The sequence below is a fragment of the Rattus rattus genome, chromosome 4 (genome assembly GCF_011064425.1).
Source record: "Rattus rattus isolate New Zealand chromosome 4, Rrattus_CSIRO_v1, whole genome shotgun sequence".
Lineage (NCBI taxonomy): Eukaryota > Metazoa > Chordata > Mammalia > Rodentia > Muridae > Rattus > Rattus rattus.
This window is the reverse complement of record NC_046157.1, coordinates 145,781,290-145,798,779: the sequence shown is the minus strand read 5'-3', so window position 1 is coordinate 145,798,779 and position 17,490 is coordinate 145,781,290. Positions and strand designations below refer to the sequence as shown.

The following is a 17,490-nucleotide window of genomic DNA, read 5'->3' as shown; positions in this document are numbered from 1 at the left end:
AGTGTGAAAGCATTCCAGACAAACAGAAGATATACGAACCTTTCTTTATGAATAGCAAATACTGATACCTAACTTCTTTTCTATAAAGTAGGATGATAGGTTTTATTCAACCTATCTTAATTGCTGAGTTCTGTTCTTCCAGGGGTCAGAGAGCTCTAATCCTATTGTAAAGGAAGGTCTTGAATCTATAACCCCTTTTTTTTCCTGGCCAGTTAGAGCTTGTCAATTGTCTCTGTTTACCCTGCACCATTTATACTGTTTGTGTTTGCTCAGAGACAGAGACCCCAAGAAGATTCCTGGAGTAAAGGCCTCATCTAGCTATGTGCTTACCTGTGCTTAAAGATCTCCAGGGCATAAGGAAGACTAAAGGGCCGCATAAAGTTAGTTTTAGGATTTTCCTAGAAACACTCAGACATAATCTTCTCAGACGAAGACATACAATGAATCATAATGCAGAAAGTCCCCAAGAGGGCTGGAGAGATGGCTCAGCGGTTAAGAGCACTGACTGCTCTTCCAGAGGTCCTGAGTTCAATTCCAAGCAACCACATGGTGGCTCACAACCATCTGTAATGGGATCCGGTGCCCTCTTCTGGTGTTCTGAATACAGTGGCAGTGTACTTACATATATAAATAAATGAATCTTAAAGAAAAGGAGGAAGTCCCTAAGAATACCACATGCAGAGACCAAAATGCAAAAGTTAGAGACAGGAGGGCCACGATTGCTGCATTGGGCTCAGCCTTGCTGCAACTGTGACAAAAAGCTGTGATAGGAGGCTGGGGATTTAGCTCAGTGGTAGAGCGCTTACCTAGGAAGCAGCAAGGTCCTGTTCTGGTCCCCAGCTCCAAAAAAAAAAAAAAAAAAAAAAGCTGTGATAGCTTCGTGACTCTCGCCTTTTTCAGTGGATATGGCTTTACCCGTAGAGTGGTATGGACAGCTATGGGTGTAGACTTGCTTGTGGGAAGATGGCTGAGGTAAGACAGACCTTACCTCGAGCTGCAGGAATCAAAGGCTGGGCACAGACATGTGAATTTCATAATTTTCCAATTTTTGTTCTGGATTCATTTTTTCGAGTATCAATAGCCCATTTGTCATCTTTAGATGTATTTCGTAAGATATTGGGCTCAGAACCAATCTCAAAAGGTTGGTAATAAATATTTGCACAGGCAAATAATTTTAGGTGGTTATCATTTGCTGCCGGAGGAGAGGCAATGCACACTTTGCTTCCCTGTCGTGAAAAGCTTCTGCAGGCTGGATTGTGGGGTTTGGCGCCTGACACGACTTAGGACTTGCATTCCTTGTGAGGTCAACCCTTTCCACTGCAGACGGCCGCATCTGTAACGCACAGAGAGTCACAGTTCACCTGGTGTATCAGCATTTGTCGGGGACGATTTAGCTCTGCCCAGAGAGTTTATATAGAACATTGTTGGTTAAACAGTGCAGTTAAATATAGGGAAGAGTATAGAAGTCTTTTGCCTTCCTGGAGCCATGCCTCTTGTGCCCACAGATGTTTTCCTTAGGAAACCACCCTTTTCCTGCTCTTAGTCCAAGATCTCACTTTTCCTGCCTGCTACTGGCTCTTCTCTTGAGCACTGCATAGATGCACATGACACTTGCATAGCCTATGAAGCGGTTCCCTCCATCTGTGCACAGACCATCGGGTCTACTGTGGGCCAACAAGAGCCAGGCCCAGGCCTATTGGTTGAGTGGTGGGGAGGGAGGTATTCCTTGTGTGCTGAGTTAACTAAGAGGGATGTGCAATCCAGGACTGCTGAAGGCATGAGAGTGGCACCAACTCAGCCCAGGATAAATGCAGACCAAGCCTTTATGCCCTAGGGCCTGGGTCTAGTTGTGATGTCAATAGCTGGCAGTACAGATTAAGGGACTTCCTTTTGCACTTGTACCTGTCCGAGTGTTGTCGCTAGTGGTAATTAGCAGCTGATTTCTGTCCAGTGATGGCCGTTCAAATTTAGCCCAGGTACTGGGAGTTGTTGACAAACTTTGATTTTTACAAGGTTAGTCTGTGAGAGTCAAAATTTCTTGAATAAGACTCTCTTGGTACCATTTGCATGTTTCCTCATATGTTTTTAATCCCTAGTGTTGGGGATTGAACTCAGGAGGGCATCCTTCTGAAAGCTGAGCTCTTTCCAGGTTTGAAGTAGTTCGGTGAAGAGACCCCGCTGAATTTTGAGGGGAACAGAAATGATTTTCATACTGGAGCTGAAGAAGGAGCACAGACTATAGTATTAAGGTTTTTGGGGGGTGTTTTTGGAGTGAGGTGAACTTGAGTAGCAGCCAGCACTGAGTAAAAACAGCTTAGAAATTTAGGATGTGTCTGGCATTCTAGGAACCACAGGTGATGGACAGAAGGGTGGAGAAGCCAAGCAGAGAAATAGCAACACAAAACCTTGTTGTGCTTTGGACACCGCCTAAGTACAGGAAATGCTCCTTGATTAGCTCTCCCTCTGTCACCTAGATCCTTTTCCTGCCCTTCACCAGACTGTAAAGTGTCACAAAAGTTGTCCCTAGTAAGTAGAAAGAATATTGAGTAACTCACAGAGAATGGGAAAAGTCCTGTAGGGATGTTCCAGGCACCTGAGTAGCAATGGCCTGTAGTCTCCTCTTCAAGTAACTGCTCCTAAAGTAATTCACATTTCAACCTTAAGCGTCCTCTATCATTGGCTTCTGGTGTTTAAGATGTAAACTGTCGGAGGTGTATTTGATCAGCTTGTTTTGGTCATAGCCTGTTCCTTTAGAGGATAAGGAGCAAGGGGTGGTAGGGTATCTTCAGTCATGTGCAACCTGCAGAATTGAGAGTATTTAAAAGACAAAGGAGAGATGGGGATATTGTAGATGCAGAAACACGTGCATCAGCTGGCCATAGTGGCACACGTCTGTAGGGGGGAGGTGCTGATAGTAAGGTCTGGTTCCCTAATTGGTTTTTGATTTGGTCAATAAAGAAGGCAGGAGCCAATTGCTGGGCAAAGGGTAAAGGTAGAACTTCCGGGTCCCAGGAGGAAGAGGAGACACTGGGAAAGAGAAAGGGGTTTTTCGGCCAGGCTTTGGTGTGAGAAACACATTAACAACCATGTAAGGTCTTGGGGGTAGCTAGAACTGGTGGCCGATATAGGCTAGCTGATACAAGTTAGCTGATAAGGTTAGGGCAGGAGATTCTGCGCCCAACAATTGTGCTATCTGACAAGTTCTAAGAGATTAAAGCTGTCTAAATGTTTTTCTTTCTCAGAGCAAAGGTGGGCAGAGATACAGAGAAACTGGATTGTTGATGGTGGCTTGGCGAAGCTAAGTCGGTAGGGACTGGGATCACTCCCAGTAGCTGGGGCAGCTCCCAGAAAAGGAGGTAGCTGGCGGTTGTCGGGACCACGGAGCAAATGGGGAGTGGGGTCAGCAAGTCGGGGGTGGGGGTCAGCGGCAGCTAAGCCAGGAGCAAGGGCTGCCCTCCTAGGAAAGGGGGAGCATGTTTTTAAAATTACAGGCAACATACATCTTTAATTCCATCTCTCGGGAGGCAGAAGGAGGTGGATCTCTGAGTTTCATGCCAGCCTGGTCTACAGAGTGAGTTTTAGGATAGCCAGGGCTACATAATGAGACCCTGTTTCAAAAACAAAACAAAACAATAGCAAACGATAAAAACAGTGACTCTAAGAACCCCTCACCCTGTTTTTCTCTTGGTGATATTTAGTCATGGAACTTTAAAAAAATCCAGTATTTATTCAAAGATTTATTTATTTTATGTGAGCACACTGTTGCTCTCTTCAGACACACCAGAAGAGGGCATCGGATCTCATTACAGATGGTTGCGAGCCACCATGTGGTTGCTGGGAATTGAACTCGGGACCTCTGGAAGAGCAGTCAGTGCTCTTAACCACTGCGCTATTGGTCTAGTCCTCTTTTTTTTTTTTTTTTTTTTTTTTTTTAATAACATTGTTTTATGTGTGTGAGAGTTTTTTCTTCATGTGTGTAAGTTCATCACATATGTGCAGGTGCCTGTAGGCACTAGGATTCTCTGGAGTTAGTTATAGGCGGTTGTGAGCTCCCATGTGGGTGCTGGAAACTGAGCATACATTCTTTGCAAGAAGAGCAAGTTCTCTTAACTGCTGAGCCCCCTCTCCAGCCCCTGTTATTTTATTTTATTCTTGTTGTTGTTGTTGTTGTTGTTGTTGTTGAGACAGGGTCTCACTGTTTAGCTCTGGGTCACCTAGAACTGTCTATGTAGATGAAGCTGGCTCCAAACGCACCAAAATCTGCCTATCTCTGTCCTCCGAGAGCTGGGATTAAAGGCCTATACCACTAAACCAGGAGGCAGAGACCGGCCTGGTCTACAAAGTGAGTTCTAGGGCAGCCAGGACTACAGAGAAACCCTGTTTCAAACAAACACACACACATGGCTATGGCTGGCCTTTTTAAATGTATGCATGTGCATTTGAGTGTGGGTAATGTCCACATGAGTGCATTTATCCATAGAGGCCAGTGGCTTCCAGTTCCCCTGGAGCTGGAGTCAGGGGCAGATGTGAGTGGTCTGATGTGTATTCTAGGAACTGAACTCAGGTCATCTGCAAAACCAGTGTGTGCTTCTAACTGCTGAACTATCTCTCTAGCGGTGCGTGTGCGTGTGCGTGCGTGCGTGTGTGTGTGTGTGTGTGTGTGTGTGTGTGTGTGTGTGTGTGTGTATGCCATGATGTGCATGTGGAGGTCAGAGGTCTTTTGGGGAGTCAGTCCCTCCTACCGTGCATGTGTGTTCTGGAGATCAAACTCAGGCTGCCAGGTTTGGCAGCAAGCACCTTTCCCCACTGAGCCATGTCCTTGGCCCTCATGGGACTTCTTGATGTGATTTCTCGGAACCACCATGGTTCTCCACTGTGCCTTACATCTCTTAGGGAGAGGTGCAACTCCTGAGTAGCGTCACCAAAATTCAGCAGAACTTCCCACACAAACACTAGAGAATTTTGGTGGAACCCACCAATGATGTAGCATTGGGATTTAAACATTTGGATTTTCTCATTTTCCCTTCTGCACGAGCCCTTTCCCCCTCCCGCTCTCAGCAATTGTCAGTAAATTCCGAAAGGTTGGGGGTGTGTGAGGAAGGACTCCAAACTACACTAATTGTTTTCAAAACAGACCCAGACCGACTCAGGGTTTTCCTTGACACAGAGAACTCTAAAAATAGTGGCTGGCCCCTTTCCTAGTTCTGCTCTCAAAACAAGCAGCTGATGGCCCTGTAAGTCACCAGTTGCCCCAGGGGACTGCCAACTCCCCTGACATCAGGTACCCAGGCGCTCTTGGTAAATGTCAGATGCGACTGTGTGTGGTTGGCGAGGTGCTGGCCTCAAGGCAGGCAGCAGAGCGGAGGAGCAGCGGAAGAGCAGTGGGGCACCACTGTGAAAGGGGAAGCTCACGGCTTCCCTGCGAAGGATATCCGAAAGGGGAAGTGTGCTCAGCCACAGAGCTGGAGGTGGAGGAGAAGCTGAAGGTGGAGGAGAAGCTGAAGGTGGAGGAGAAGCTGAAGGTGGAGGAGAAGCTGAAGGTGGAGGAGAAGCTGAAGGTGGAGAAGCACAGTGGTTTCCTGTAGCTTATGAAGATGAGAGAAGCAGGAAGGGAGCCAACTCCCAGGAAGACACACTTTCGGAGCTGGGGACCGAACCCAGGGCCTTGCGCTTCCTAGGCAAGCACTCTACCACTGAGCCGAGGTGATGAGTCTTAAAGAGCCAACAAACAGGGCAGTCTCTCAATGGCTCAGTGAAAGGGGAGCCAGACAAACTTGGTTGGATTCCTGAGACCCACATGGTGGAAGAAGAGAACCAACTCCTTCCTGCAAGATGTCCTCCGAACCCCACATGTGTGTCAGAGCGCTCATAGCCGCCCCGCCCCTGCCGAATAAACAGATGTAATAAGTGTGCTTTAAGAAGGGAACTCCAACTGTTATGTCCTAAAATTCAAATAAGAGAGAATATTAATTTAAAAGTAGGCATAAACTGGACATGATCTTTCTTAAGGCTCAATGCTAACCTCTTGGTTCAATCGTTAGAGAGACACAGTCAGTGGGCTGGGATGGTGTGGGACTAACATAAAGTCCTGAGTTAGATCTCTAGCACTGTATAAACTGGGCGTGGCAGCACATACCTGTAATCTCAACCCTTGAGAGGCAGGAGGGTCAGAAGTTCAAGGTCACATCCAGCTATATAGGGAGTTCAAAATCATCCTGGGTTACATGAGACCTTTTCAAAATAAAATACTGGGGGCCTGGGGCTGTAGCTCAGGGCTTGAGTCTGGTGTGAGCAAGACCCTGGGTTTGACCTCTAGACACACACTGCTCTGTGGCACTTGTCCCCCCCCCCTTTTTTTTTTTTTTATTTTTTTCTATAGTCTATACTAATTTAATGTTAACATACTTGGTAAGTGTTTATTTCGTTTGTCCAACCCCCTCACCCCAGAATGTTCACTCTTTGCTGGTCTTATTTACTGCTGTATCCTCGTCTTAAAGCATGCCTTGAACATAGCTGAGAGTAAATACATCTCAAATAAATCAGACTGGCAAAGACAAAACAAAAATGCAAAAATACCTTCTGTCTTAGGGTTTTACTGCTGTGAGCAGACACTATGGCCAAGGCAACTCTTTTTTTTTTTTTTTTTTTTTTTTTTTAAGGCAACTCTTATAAGGACATTTAATTGGGGCTGGCTTACAAGTTCAGAAGGTCAGTCCATTATCATCAAATTAGGAACATGGCAGCATCCAGGCAGGCATGGTACACAAAGAGCTGAGAGTTCTCTATCTACATTTGAAGGCTGCTAGCATAATACTGGCTTCCAGGCAGCTAGGATGAAAGACCACACCCACAGTGACACACCTACACCTCCTAATAGGGCCACTCCCAGGGCTGTGCATTCACAAACCATCACCCGTTGTATCTTATATTGAAGATAAGACATCCGTATGCCAGAGTCTAAATTTGAATTGCTCACTGGAGAGCAATTTGGCAAGATTCATCGAAATTAAAGGGGCGGTCTGGATAGATGGCTCAGGGTTTAAGAGCACTGACTGCTCTTCCAGAGATCCTGAGTTCAATTCCCAGCAACCACAAGGTGGCTCACAATCATCTGTGATGGTATCTGGTGCCCTCTTCTGGTGTGTCTGAAGACAGCAACAGTGTACTCACAAAAATAAATCATTTTAAAATCTTGTTTAGGGCTGGAGAGATGGCTCAGTGGTTAAGAGCACCGACTGCTCTTCCAGAGGTCCTGAGTTCAAATCCCAGCAACCACATGGTGGCTCACAACCATCTGTAATGGGATCTGATGTCCCCTTCTGGTGTGTCTGAAGACAGCTACAGTGTACTCATATACAAAATAAATAAATAAATCTTTAAAATCTTGTTTAATTTTTTAAAAAGATTAAAGGGGCATCTTATGACACAGCAAGTCAACTGCCACATCTTTATTCAGTTGATGTAGATGCTCCTAACTACATCAAGGACGTGTACTGCAGCCCTACCTTAGTAAAACCGTCTGGGATTGGTTTACGTGTATACCGTGTTCACCGTCTTACATAACGCACTGGCATCCATAAGAGTAGGTCTGGGTGAGGAAGACAGAAAGGCACACACTGGGATGCAGTACGGTCTACATGACATTAGTTAAACAAGCCAGGCACAAATGTGTGCATGGGAAGGGTTGGAGGTAGGAAAGGAGGAAGTGCGGCGTGGGTGGGGTGGGGTGAGGGGGGTGTAATGTTTTAATTTCAAAAGGTAAAACAAAAAAGAACAAAAATTGGTGCGGTAATCTGCTTGGACATTAAAAAAAAATTGGGGTCTGGAGAGAGAGATGGCTTGGTGGTTAAGAGCATTTATTGCTACAGAAGTCAGGATTCGGTTCCCAGCATCCACTTGGTACTTTACAAAAATACATCTCTATCATAATGTAACAGTTGTAGAACTCACAGGCGGTTGCTTTTTATTCCACCCCCCTAAGACTGTTCAGGGACTGGACGTTTGAAAAAAAAAAAACTTTTTCAAAGCGTGTATTGTGGGAGGGAGACCTTTCACTTCCTCTGCAGTGAAGCCAATTAAAAGGACGGTTGGGTTCGGCCACGCGCTTCAGACCCCCCGCTGCCCAGCGGTCACCCCCGGGGTTCTGCGCTGCGCCTAGAGCGCGTTCGCTCCTTAGAGGGCGGCAGCGGGGCGTCGCGGGGACGCATGCGCTCGGGCGGCACCCAGGGAATTAAAAGAGAGAGGGAAAAGCTCCCGCGGCAAACGCGCGGCTTGCGTCTCCCCGGCCGGCCGCGGCGTGATGCTCACGGCCCGGCCCGTGACGCCGCGGCCGTCCCCGTCCCTGTCCCCGTGCCCCAGCCGCCATCGCGCGCCCGGCTCCGGGATCCCGGCGCCCGGCCTCGCTCCCCATGGGGCTGCGCCGCTGGCTGCGGAGCGCCTGCTGCTGCTGCCCGTGCCGGTGCCTGGAGGAGCCCGCGCGGCCCGAGAAGGAGCCGCTGGTCAGGTGCGTACCGGGCTGCCTCACGGGGTGGGGACCCGGGTGTCCTCTGAACCGGGGAAGGGGGTGCTGTGAGGTCACGCAGCGGCGCCACCCGGCCCCGGGTCCCCGCACTGTGTGTCTCGGACAAGACGTTTTAAGCTCTGGATCCTTGACTCAAGATTTTGTTTGGCTCTTCGGAGACAGCGAATGCCCCTGGGAAATGCCACTGACAGATGCAGGGGCAAGGCTAGGAAGAGAAGTTTCCAGAAGGGGTCTCATCGGATGAGATGGACGAACGTGGGTTTCCGTGGCACTGAGCAAAAAAGTTTGGCTAGCTCGTCCAGTGTCATGACCGAAAGAAGTCTCTTTCAGTGACTGAGGAAATCTTTCTCGTGATAAAACTAGGCGTGCTGAGAGACAACCTATCGACTGTTTCGGTGTAGCTTAAGCTGTGACATGTGAGGAAATTTAATGCTCATTAGCAAAAGCGCTAAGAGGCCTTGTGAAGGAACTCTATGCATAGCTTTGTCTGACTTAAAAGAAATACTTTAATATAGATAAAAGCATAAGGGATAGAAGAAAAGGCACTCAGAAATAAGACATACCCAACTGTGGGTACCGGCTCCTAGAGAGAGAAGAGCCGGGACTGTGATTTTTACTGTTCCCTAAAATGATTTTCTTTTTCTATTGCGAGTTTGCTGAAATTAAGTTCCACCATGCCAGGTTAACCTTATGTTCTAAAAAAAAAAAAATGAATGAAGTCCCACCAAGTCGTGCCCCAGGGAACAGAATATTTAGAATGAAATTAGGGCACAGGATATAGGGTGGAATTCTAGGCTTGGTGAAGAAGCTCAGAAGCCAGAGCCTCTCTTCCTTAAGGGACACGCAACGAATAAATCATGCTTGCACAACTCTTTCCCCAAGCACAGCGTGGTTTACCTTTCCTTACTCTGTCAAGTTCAGACACTTCCCCTGACTTTGGAGTTACATAACCCATCCTGCCTGTCTGCTCCTATTTTCCAGCGCATTAAGCACGGTGTACTTGCCCCTGTAGGAACAATCTACTCTTAGTCTCCCCGAGCTCACGGCCAGCGGTGACCTTTTGCCTTCTTCCCTTTCCTAAAGCAGCCTCGTCTGATCACGCTGCGCCTTTCCATCTCCCGCTTGGGATTTAGGCCTCGGATTTATCCTTTTGTTATTTGGTGAGGTGTTTCGTGAAATATATCCAGACACACAAGGCACTATATACATACACACAACAACAGCAACAGCAACAACAACAACAACAACACACACACACACACACACACACACACACACACACACACACTATCTTACTATGTTGACCTGTAGACCTGGCTGACCTCTAATTCAGAGATCCACTTGTCTCCTGAGTGCTCTGATTAAAGGTGTTCTCCACCTCTCCAGGCTACCGTACTACGTTTGGTTGTTTTTGCTAATAGCCCTCTTGCCTAGATTTGAGATTACTTTGGGCTTGGAGAAACTGAATTATCTACCTTTAATTTAAAAGGCAATAGGTAACAGTGTAGATTTTTATCTCTGGACTCCAGGCTCTAGGTTATTACGAAATATAGTCTTGAGTTTAGTTTCAGCCAGTTTTCATTTTGTCCCCCCCCTCCCCCCAGTGCTTTTTTACCCTAGAATTGCTGGACTTTAGGTACCTTTTATTTTGAAATCGAGACCCTCGCCTGTCTTGCTTTATGCTCACTGGGTGACAGTTCGTGAAGTTTGTGACCTACCTTCCTTTCTCTCTCTCTCTCTCTCTCTCTCTCTCTCTCTCTCTCTCTCTCTCTCTCTTTCTTTTCTTTAGAAGTTAGTCCGGCATGGTGGAGCAGGCTTATAATCTCAGCACTTAGGTTGGGAGGCAGGAGAATCAGGTGTTCAAAGTTGCCTTGGCTAAGGAAGTTTAAACACAAAACCCTATCTAAAAAGAAATGTTGAAGAATTGGGAAGGTGGCGGGCGGTGGTGGTTCGTGCTTTTAATCCCAGCACTTAGAGGCAGAGGCAGGCAGATCTTTGTTAGTTTAAGGCCAACCTGGTCTACAGAGAGAGTTCCAGGGCTACACAGAGAAACGCTGTCTCAAAAAGAACAAAAACAAAAAGCCAACAACAACAACAACAACAAAAAAGGAAGGTATCATCAGTTGGAGCAGCATAGCCAAGCATTGGCGAGTCCAGCTACCTGGGACGAGTCACGCACGTAAGTGGGTGACTGGCCGTGAGTTATTCAGGTTTTTTGTGGCACAGTTTCCTCATGTCTTCGTTGAGGGTGGTGATGCTAGTACGTACTTCAGAGGACTTCAGGGAGAAAGGAAAGGAGGTCATACTGGCCAAGGGCTTAATGGAGTGTCTGACAACATAGTAAATAGTCCATAAATGTTAATTAGTACTAATTTTCATGTCATTCTTCTGGGCATGTGAGTATGAGTGGGCTTGTGTCATGTGGTTTAGTGTTATTCCGGCGCCATTTCGATACAACCATTTCGGAAGGCCAGCTTATTAATGGGCACCGGGTAGTGGCACCCATATCTCTATGGGTACTTGCTTGTTCTTTTCTACCCAAGATCTTGTTTGAATTCATTGTTTTAGTTTACTATTATTGCATATTTATGTGTGTGATAGTGATATGCAGCCGTGTTTGTATGGGTGCTCACATGGGCATGTGTGTGCATATAGGGGCCCGGGGTTGATTTCAGGTGTCTTCTCGATTTCTCGAACCCCTGTATGTTGAGGCTGGGTCTCTCACCGGAATTCAGAGCTTGCTAGCTCGTCCCTTTGCTCAGGAGATCCTGTCTCTGCCGCCTGAGCTGGAATTACAGGTGGATGACTAGGCCTGCCTGGCATGTATGTGGGTGCTGGGGATCCAAACTCTAGCTCTCACATTGGCATGACAAATACTTTGCCTGGTGAACTATCCACCGCCATTTTGTTTTAATGTATGTCACTGGCTTTTAGTATATGCACAAAATCATGCAGCTATCACAGCTATATTTTGTGTGTGTGTGTGTGTTTGTGTTTGTGTGTGTGTGTGTGTGTGTTTGTGTGTGTGTGTTGGCATGCTTGAGCCATGGCTTATGTGTGGCAGTCAGAAGAGAGGACCGCTTGTGAGAGCCAGTTCTCTTCTCTTAGCATGTGAGTCCTGGAGAAGGAGCTCAGGTCATCAGGCTGGGAAACATGCACAGTTATCCTCTGAGCCATCTCTTCAGCTCCTATTGGTACTGTTTATTTTCAGTGTATTTTTAACCCCTTTCAAAAAAAAAAAAAAAAAGAGCATCCCGGCTAACCATCGCTTTTCTTATTCTCACCACAGTGGTTACCAAGCAACCAGTAATCTACATCTTTGGCTTTACTGATTTGCCTGTTTGGGGTATTTTTTTTTGTAAGTGTGATCATAATCAGCCTTTTGCGAGATGGCTTCAGGCTTTATTGTGTTGGAGCATGTATCAATACTTGACTTCTTTTTATGGATGAATATTATTTCTTTGTGTGGATTTATCATACTGTGTTTATCTGTTCACCTGTTGATGGCTGTTTGGATTATATCTGCTTTTGCCTGTTATGAGTAGTGTGCGGACGTTCGTGTGCAGGTTTCTGTGTAGACATGGTTTCAGCTCCCTTGGGTGAAGCTCTCCGAGTGGAATTACTAGGCCATGGGACCTGCTGTTCTGTTTCTACAGAGCCCAGGTGAAGCCTTTACTGATGAGGTGAAGTCTTGTGACCAGATGGTTCGCACTGTTACTGAGAACGGTCGTTTACAGCTCTGAGAGCTAAAGTGCCTGGAAGAGCTAACACCATCAGGGGAGGCCACATTGCCGCCTGTATGTGTGGCCACCCGAGACCTTTCTCAGAACTGCACTCGGACGCCTGTTAGACCAGGACATGCAGCTCAGTCTCCCAGTCTCAGCTTGCTTCGGCCTGAGCAGATTTTTGACCTTGGTCCTTAGCTTTTGCGGGGACTATGTCTCTGGGAAGGCAAAGAGTCTCTGTTCTCAGATGTGCCTCTGTGTTTTCTCTCCCCTGATTGTCTCCTTCCTTTCTCTCTTAAAACATCCTTCAGATCCCCCCCGACTAACCAACCATTCACCTTGGAGATGCTATGATCTTTAACTACCATTCTCTGATGTCCTCTGCGTCACATGCAAATGTCATAAGGGCAGTTGCCTGGACACCCACATCCTTCTTGACTACGGTTGTTGTTGTTGTATTATTATTATTAAATGGAAACATGTAGTAAGTGTGCTAAAAACACAGCTTCTGGTACCTATCCCAAAGACACTGATAAACAAGTCTGGGGCAGGCCTGGGATTCTGCATTTTAGTAATTATGACTATGCTCGGTGGTTTGGCTGTGGACGGTTTGTGGACCTAGTTTGTGAAACAGCTCTAAAAGCTATGCGCAGGGCTGGGGAGGCTGTCGGCAGGTAAAAATTGTGCTCTGCTAGCATGAGGACAGGGATTTGGATCTCCAGAGCCCATGTGAAATGCTGGGTGGATGTGTCAGCCAGACTGTAATCCCAGTGCCAGGAAGATGGGACAGAGGAGGAGTCCCCAAGCAAGCTGGCTAGCAAGACTACCTGAAACTTGAGAGCTTCAGATAGCAAGAGACCGGCCTCCACATAAAAGGTGGAGGGCAATCGGGACTCTTGGCATCAACCTTGGGCCTCCACAGGTGCACACATGCACACTTGCACTCTCTGCACATATGCACATAAGCACATAAGCAAAAGGAATAAAAGCTATGCTTAGGTTCAGTGGCGGGGCACACCCATATAGATAGTATCTGTTTATTGGGCTCCTGGCCTTTCCCCAATCCAATCCTGAAATCAGACGTCTAGTTCGATGGATATCGTGTTTTTTGAAGGTTGCAAGTGAAGAGAACTGACTGGTCCTCTCTCAGTGGTACTCGCTACCTGTTGCCATGATGTTGAACTGCTCTGTCACATTTCTTCCTCCCTGGAGTCTAATTTTGCATTCACTGCCTCTGTCTGTGACCAACCAGTGAGCTGGCTTCCTACCTGCCACCTTTGCTGATGTCATACTTGATAGCAGAGACAACCTTTTTATTTTCTGTATCCCCTCCCCACTGTGTGTGTGTGTGTGTGTGTGTGTGTGTGTGGTGTGTGCGTTTGTGTGTGTGTATAGAGTGTGTGAGCAGAAGCCAGAGAAGGATGTCTGGTATCCTGCCTTCAAACCATGAATTATTCTGTTGTGAATATAGAGGTAGGCTGGCAGCCAGCAAGACCCCGTGTTTCTCTTGTATCTACCCCACACAGTACTGGGACTGCAGGAGTGTGAATGTGGCCATGCTTGGCCTTTTACATGGGTGCTGGAGATTTGAACTCAGTCCTCCTGCTTGTGCAGCAATCTCTCCAGTTTCCTAGTTCCTTTTCTTTGTTTGTTTGTTTGTTTGTTTGTTTCTTCCTTTTTTTTATTTTTTTCCTTTCTTTTAAAAGATTTATGTATTTATTATCTTTAAGTACACTGTAGCTGTCTTCAGACACATCAGATGTCTTCAGAGGGCATCAGATCCCATTACAGATGGTTGTGAGCCACCATGCGGTTGCTGGGGTTTGAACTCAGGACCTCTGGAAGAGCAGTCAGTGCTCCTAACCACTGAGCCATCTCTCCAGCCTTCCTAGTTCCTTTTCTTCTGAGAAACTTTGATCAGGATTAAGGCCTATTTCAGTTACTGCCTTTTGGAGCTTATGTTGGGAAATCTCCCTAAGAGGTTAAGGTGTCTCTTTACTTTTACCCTTGGGCCTCTTCCTGCCTTCAGCCAAGCGTCACAGTTATAAGGTGTATATTTTAAGTCCGGTGAGACTAGGGGTCTCAGGTCAGCACCTGATGACTGCATCCTCACTTTTGTTTGCCCTGTGGTACCTAGAACAGTGGAGTCACAATGGAGTAAGAGTGGAATAAAATCATTTTTGACTTTTTGTTATATTTGTCCATTTATGAATTGCTTGGTATCTATAAGATTTTCTGAACTATTTTTATTGTATTTATTTATTTATTCATTTGTTTGTTTTTTTGAGGCAGGATTTGTCTGTGTAGCTCTGGCTGTCCTGGAACTCACTCTGTAGACCAGGCTGGCCTCAAACTCACAGAGATCCACCTGCCTCCCAAAAGCTAGGATTAAAGCTGTGCACCACCACTGCCGGGCTTTAAAATTATTCTAAAAAATTATGATGAGTAGTGAAACATCAACAATTGTGACACATACCTTAAGAAAGAATGATGACGTCTCTGTCCCTGTCACCCTTGGCTATGCCTTCAGCTTCAGCCTCTTCCCGCCTCCAAGGATGACCTCTAAATGAAATCTGCTTTTAGAATTCTTAAACCTTATGTGCAAAGTACGTATTGCATTCAGGCTCTTGCACAAGAGATATTTATTTGCATATATTGTTGGTTAATTGTCACTGTGACCAAAAGAGGTAGATGTTATCTAGGCATAAGTGAGGAATCCTAGCATGGAGAAATTAAATAATAAATCCAAGGTTATAACCAATAAGAGAGTGTATTTGAGAACCACTTGTGGGACTGGAGAGATGGCTCAGCTATTAAAAGAATGGGTGTTCTTCTAGGAGGACCCAGGTTTGATTCCCACCACCCCCATGGTGGCTCACAACTGTCTGTACTTCCAGTCCCAAGGGAATCTGATGCTCTAATGTGGACTCCAAGGGAACCAAGCATGTACATGGTGCATAGCCGTACATACAGGCAAAAACACCTATGCATATAAAACAAAAGGAATCCTAAGGGGAAACAACACAACATTGTGATGACACACACCTGTAAGTATGGTGCTTGGGAGATGTGGAAGCAGGAATACAGGACGGTCAAGGCCTCTGAGAGGTGGTGACACATGCCTTTAATCCCAGCACTCCATACCAGAGATGGGTGGATCTCTGTGGGTCTGAGCCCACCTGGTCTACATAGAGTTTCAGGTCAGCCAGGATGACACAGTGACACACACAGAGACATACACAACACAGAGAGACACAGACAGACAGACAGACAGACAGACAGACAGACACACCAAGTTCAAGGTCCACCTTGGTTATATAGTGAGTTTACGGTCAGCCTGATAGACCAGACCCTGTCTGAAGAAGATGTGAATCCTTGCCTCTGGTTCAAAACCTGTATGTGGGGGGCTGGAGTGGTAGCTCAGCTGGTAATGGGCTTGCCTTGAAGTTTGATCTGCAGCACCCATGTAAAAAGTCAGGCACGACAGCGTGTGCTTACGTTTCCAGAACTGGAGAGTCCTGTTAGCTGAAGAGGTGTAGGAGTGTGTCTCCCCCACCCCCACCCCATCCTCCCTTCCTCCCCCCTCTTCCTCCCCTTCCTCCCCCCTTTCCTCTATTTCCCTTTCTTCTTTCTCTCCTTTCCTTCTTCCCCTCTCCTCTTTCTTTTCTCCCGCAGTTCTGGGGATGGAACTCAGTGCCTTGTACGTACTAGCCAAGTGCTCTCCCACTGCCCCAGCCCCTGAAGTAGACATCGCTAACACAAGACAGTTTAAGAACAAACCTAGGCCTGGAGAAAGGACTGGACCTGATCTTAGCGCAGGTTACAGTGTGAAAGAAAGCACAGGCTTCTTTGGATCATAGACTCGCTGTTCACTGCCCGAGGGATGGAAGTCTTATAAGAACTGAATCACAGGGGTTGGGGATTTAGCTCAGTGGTTAGAGCGCTTGCCTAGAAGCGCAAGGCCCTGGGTTCGATCCCCAGCTCCAAAAAAGAAACCAAAAAAAAAAAAAAAAAAAGAACTGAATCACAGTAGCACGATCATATCAGCTGTCCATATAGGGTTTAAGTTCTGGGTGCCACTGTTCCCACACTGACCACGTTCCCAGAGGAGGGGAAAGGTGATTGGATTAGCATCCGCAGACCATGGCATTGAGGAGAGAGCCACAGTGCAGATGGCTTGTTCTGAGATGGCTATATCATTGGCCACCCATCTCTCAAGTATTCAATGCCTTTATGTTGGTTGCCTTAACATTTTAAGTTTCTAGTTACGAGGAACGTGGGGTATGGATCAAGGCTGTCACAATAACAGCGTGGTGGTTTACAGCCACAGAAATGTGTTCCTTCACAGCTCTTTGTGCCTGTAAGTCTGAGATCCGGGTGTTATTGGGGCTACAGCTGCTTGAAAGACTAGGACAGTGCTTCTCAATCTGTGGGTTGCGACTCTCTGACAAGAGATTCCTAGAGCAGGTTATTTCTTGCTGATTCCAGCTTTGGGGTTCCTGCTGTCTCCTGGTGGTCACAGCTCGGTTTAACCTCTTCCTCTGTCTTCCATGCTTCTCTCTCTTTTCTTTTCTTTTACTGGATATTTTTGTTATTTACATTTCCGATGTTATCCCCTTTCCTGGTTTCCCCGGTTTCCCCTCCAGAAACCCCCTATCCCATCCCTCCCCTGCTTCTATGAGGGTGCTCCCCCCCGCCTCCCTGCCCTGACATTCCCCTACACTGGGGCATTCAGCCTTCACAGGACCAAGGACCTCTCCTCCCATTGATGCCAGACAAGGCCATCCTCTGCTGCATATATGGCTGGAGCCATGGGTTGCTGCTTCTTCCTTCTCAGCCTTAAAACTTCTTTCTCTTACTTAGGAAGACCGGATCATTGAGTTTAGTGACATCCCTAGAGTCCAGGATGATCTCATCTCAAGATCCTTTAATTAATAACATCTTTAAAACCCGTATTTCCAAGTAATGGCTCATTGGCAGGTACTGGAGATTAGCACCTGGATACACCTTTTGTGGGGACACTTAAACTCACTACGGAATATTTCAACTTAAACTCACTACAGAATATTTTGGAAAAATGAGTGAGCCAAGGGACACTGATCAAACCTAGAGCCTTGTGAATGCCAGGTAAGCACTCTTACCAGTGAGCTACAGCCTTGGCCATCCAAAGCATCTTTTTTTTTTTTTTTTTTTGTTTTGTTTTTTTTTTTTTCTTTTTGTTTTTCGGAACTGAGGACTGAACCC

General features: G+C 46.6%; 1 protein-coding gene across 2 annotated transcripts in view; it reads left to right on the top strand.

The window, feature by feature from the left end:
* Nucleotides 1-17,490, top strand: part of Mreg (melanoregulin) — a 67,852-nt gene that overhangs the window by 6,294 nt on the left and 44,068 nt on the right. The window contains exon 1 of one of the 2 annotated variants that reach the window (XM_032901312.1): nt 8,366-8,503. The exons of the other annotated variant lie outside the window; for it this stretch is intronic. Within the exon in view, the coding sequence (XP_032757203.1) occupies nt 8,409-8,503 (95 nt within the window). The 5' untranslated portion in view covers nt 8,366-8,408. Of the gene's footprint in view, nt 1-8,365; nt 8,504-17,490 lie in introns of those variants that run through there. 2 annotated transcript variants of the gene reach the window in all.